General features: G+C 31.4%; 1 protein-coding gene across 1 annotated transcript; it reads left to right on the forward strand.

Moving 5' to 3' along the window:
* Nucleotides 1–1270: 1270 nt before the first annotated feature.
* On the forward strand, nucleotides 1271–3140 carry LOC133831894 (uncharacterized). Its single transcript, XM_062262300.1, has 3 exons — nucleotides 1271–1970; nucleotides 2157–2665; nucleotides 2781–3140. Exons 1-3 carry the CDS (start codon nucleotides 1271–1273, stop codon nucleotides 3138–3140), a joined length of 1569 nt encoding a protein of 522 aa, XP_062118284.1.
* The last annotated feature ends 1682 nt before the right edge of the window (nucleotides 3141–4822 follow it).

Raw genomic sequence — 4822 nt, forward strand, 5'->3', positions numbered from 1 at the left:
CCTGCTTTTACGTTCGTTCAACTCAGCAAAAGCAGAAATCCATCAACTTCTCTGATTTCTCAAACAGGTAAGCAAATATTTCTTCAAATATACGACATGCAAAATATTTACACAAATAATCTGCAAATTACTTCCTGATAAAATTCTTGACTCAAACTACTTGTTTCAAAACTTTTTTAATTACCACGTGAAACCAGTTACATCACAAAAAAGTTCAACATTACATAATTCAAATATTACAAAATAATATAAAAATAACAACAAAATAAATTCTGAAACCAGTTACATACGAAAAATAATAATAATAACATTCTGCATAATAAATTATCATGAAAAATGTAAAAATACAAACTGATTTACGTTTATGAAACCAGTTACACAATATAATTTTAACTTTGCATATTTGAAAATAAAAATAAAAAGACAACACATTCACTAAAGTAATCAGTTACACACACAAAAACAGAATTTAATGCAACATAAATAATTATGGAACCTGGAAAATAGTTCTCGATTCAGAAAAAGAAACCAGTTACTAAAATAATTTCAACATTAATAATATTCATTCACTAACACAACCAGATACATTTTAAACATCACTAAAAATTATGTTGTGCTATATTGCAGATATGGAGACCATAATGACATTGATTCGTTTTGGAGGAAAATGGACAGATAGATATCAGTATGATGAGTACACCATGACTGGACTGATAATACCAACAAATTGTTCTCTAAACAATTTGATTCATTTAGTGAAAACTGAAATAAAATGCAATATTGAAAATATTGAGCTGAGTTACCAGTTATCACCAGGTATGCCACCAATGAAATTACTCACTGACAATTCAGTCCTATTCTACATTGAGCTGAAAAAGAAGCAAAATGAAGTAACTGAGCTACCACTATGCATCACCACTGTTGATCAAACAATAGCTGAAACTTTCAACACACTACATATGAAGAAGAAACACAAAAACAGAACACAGATTTAGAAAAGCTAGTTCTTCAACTAAACAACGAGCAATCAGCTATAGAATTACAATATCACGAAGCAACCTACACGAGAAATAACCAGGTACAAACATTCCCAAATACTACAGACATAGCTGATGATGTAGCAGAATTTATCATAGAGAGAACAGAAGAAAACAAAAGAAAAAGAAAAGAAGAAACAGAAATTATAACTGATCATAAAATTTTCAAAGTTGAAGAAGGTTAGATTTATAAGGACAAAAAGCTCTTAAAATCTGCTCTATGTTATTATGCTATGATCCACAACTTCCAATTCAAGACAAAAAGATCTGAACCAAGAGAGTACCTGGTAACCTGTGTGGATGACAATTGCAACTGGTTACTTAGAGCTTCAAAGTTCAGGAAAACAGAAACATTTAAAATCAGAAAGTATGTAAATACTCACACCTGCTCCTTGGATATCATTATGGAAGACCACAGGCAGGCTAATTGCAATGTCATTGGGGAACTAATAAAATCAAAATACATGTCAATAAAGAGAGTACACACACCACATGACATAATCAACGACATGCTAGATGATTTTGGTGTTTCAATGGGGTACCAAAAAGCCTGGAGAGCAAGAGAAAAAGCTTTAGAATTGGCAAGGGGAAACCAAGATGATTCATACCAAAAACTTCCCATCTACCTTCACATGCTAAAAGTCTCGAACCCAGGTACAATTACACACCTGGTTACAGACAATACAGATCACTTCAAATATATGTACCTAGCATTTGCAAATTCCATCAAAGGATGGAAACACTGTAGGCCAGTCATTGTGATAGATGGAACTTACTTGAAGACATCATTTAGGGAAACTTTATTCACTGCTTCAACAATGGATGCTAACAACAACATATTCCCATTAGCCTTTGGAATAGGAGACTCTGAAAATGATTCATCATGGTTATGGTTTTTCACAAAGCTGAAGGAGACATATGGAGAAAGAGAAGGTACTTTTTTCTTCTTTATATTCTTATTGAAACAAACTAAACTCATAAAATTATCAGTTTAATAATAATCCAGCAATAAAATAGAGAAAACGGTGCAAAAAAAAAATAACAGTCATATAAATTAATGAAACCAGTTACTCAGTTAATACTTAATAACCAGTTACTCCATTGTGATTTTGCAAACAGGTATGTCAATCATTTCAGACAGGTATAAAAGCATAGAAAATGCTATAGACGATGTATACCCAAAAGCTTTCCATGGAGCATGCATATTCCACCTGTTAAACAACATCAAAGTCAATTTTGGTGTCCATGGGGAAGACCTAAACCTAAACTTTGTCAAAGCAGCAAAGGCATACAGGGTACAATCATTTGAGCACTACATGCATGAAATAGACAAGATTGACACACGCATAAGACCATATTTACAAAAAATTGGATATTCAACTTGGTCTAGATGCCATGCTCCAACAAGAAGATATACAATGATGACATCAAATATAGCTAAATCAATAAATGCTGCATTGAAAGCTGCAAGAACGCTGCCAATCACTACAATGATGGAGGGCCTTCGAAGTTTAGTTCAAAAATGGGTATGGAAAAATGGTAACGAAGCAAACGGAACATTCACACAAGTAACAACAGATACTGAAACTGTGCTTAGAGAAAACTTTATTCGTGCCATTAAATTTCAGGTACCTGACATATATTGAGCACTGAATATTATTTATCAAAACTTTTAGTAACCAGTTACTCAAAAATATCACAGTATCCAGTTTCTAACATGTGTTTCTCTACTAAAATAAACAGGTCTTCCCAGTAAACACTATACTGTACCAAGTTGTGGTTGAACAGAAAGGAAATTTTTTGGTCAACCTAATGGAGAAAACATGTGAATGCAAAAGATTCCAACAAGACGAAATACCGTGTGCACATGCAATAGCAGTATTCGCCAAAACACGGCTGAAAACATATGATTATGTTGCTGATTACTACAAAACTACAACTATGAAAGCAACATATGACTCAACTGTTCATCCATTGCCAAATGAAAGCGAATGGACACTGCCACAAACTTTAAACATAATTGTCCTACCACCAAAATCAAGAAAACCACAAGGTCGCCCTAGACGGAAAAGAATCAGATCTAGAGGAGAACCAAAGGTGTAAATAAAATGTGGAAGATGCGCGCAGCAAGGGCATAATAGAAAAACATGCAGGAATGAACCAATCCCAAAGCTGCGAAACACAACAAAGTCAAAGAAAATAGACAAATAATTTTCTAAAGAATAGATATACTACAATTTCAATATTTTCATTTGATGTAATAAAATTGTATCCTAATGTTTTCTACTTCAATAAAAGTACAAACTTTTTAAACATTTTACATTTTATAAATTTGATACTCAACTTCATGGTTCCAAACACAAAGATATTCCAAATTTGGAGACTCAAGTACCTGGTTACAACACATATTATAGAGAAAAAAAAACAGATACTATAAGTAAATTTAACAAACAACTACATAAACATGTAACCAACGATATAAAAACCTAATTATATAACCACAAATCTTTCCCAAAAAACAAAAAAACATAAATATTATAAACTTGATACTCAACTTCTAGGTTCCAACACAAGATATTCAAAAACTGAAAATTCAAGTACCTGGTTACAACACATAAAAATATAAAAAAAATAAAAAGCAGTTACTATAAGAAATTTTAACAAACAACTATATATTAATAAAACCAACTACTTTAAAAACCTAGTTATATAATCACAAATCGTTCACACAAAAAAAAAAACACAACAAACAAAAATAAATCAAAAAATAATTAAAAAAATAGAAATAAAAACTAAAGAAACAGTAACCAGTTACCTGAAACATATAGTTTTTACAATCTAACACAGAAGTAACCGGTTACACCATCTTCATACAATAATAATTGAAACCCATATGAAAAAAAAAACATGTACATGACAATATCTTCACACTTTAAAAAAAAAAAAAATCACCAACTCTATTGAAAAAAAACATACACATTAAAATAAAATACAGTAAAAAAAACTTTATATTAAGCCAAAAGTTGAAACCAATTCTTTACATTGACCAAAAAAAAAACCATACATAAGTCCAGTACTAAAACAGTATCCACTTACAAAACACAACTTCACTATTAAACAAAGAAAGAAAAAAAAAGACATGGTCGTTAATACAGCTTTAAAAAAAAAACTCCAACATCTCTACTTATAATTCCTCCTCCTCTTTGATTTCTTTGATGGAGCATCATCTTCTGTCTTGTACCCACCAATCTGCTTCTTTTTTGCATGACTATATAAGTTAATGGCAAGATAATCACGATAGGTAGCAATTTTGGCAGCCATGTTCTTCGGGATGTCATCAATCTTCCCATGGATAAACAAATCAGCATACTTGATAACAAATACTCCACAATCACTGCAAAAAAAAACAAAAAACAAAAAAAACAGCATATGAAATTATTTAAAAACAAACAAAATAGAAAAATAAACAACAATATACAAAAAACCAGTTACTTACTTATCCTCTTGAAATGGCAAGTCTTTGGCAAAGTTAAAATCAATTGGATCCTTCTTCCCAACAGAATATGGACCAACATTCAAGTCCAAATCTTTCCTAGAACAATAAAAATCAAGAAAATCTAGGAAATATGGTAAAACAACAGAATAAGCCTTCACATATGGCAAAGCAATACTCTCATTCTTCTTCCCCGTCAAAGAATTGTAGACAATTAACATCCTACTCTTAATGGAAAAGTGAATAAAAACCCAATGCAACTGAACCTTCACATGCACAGGAAAAAGAACAT

The sequence above is a fragment of the Humulus lupulus genome, chromosome 4 (genome assembly GCF_963169125.1).
Source record: "Humulus lupulus chromosome 4, drHumLupu1.1, whole genome shotgun sequence".
Classification (NCBI taxonomy): Eukaryota; Viridiplantae; Streptophyta; class Magnoliopsida; order Rosales; family Cannabaceae; genus Humulus; species Humulus lupulus.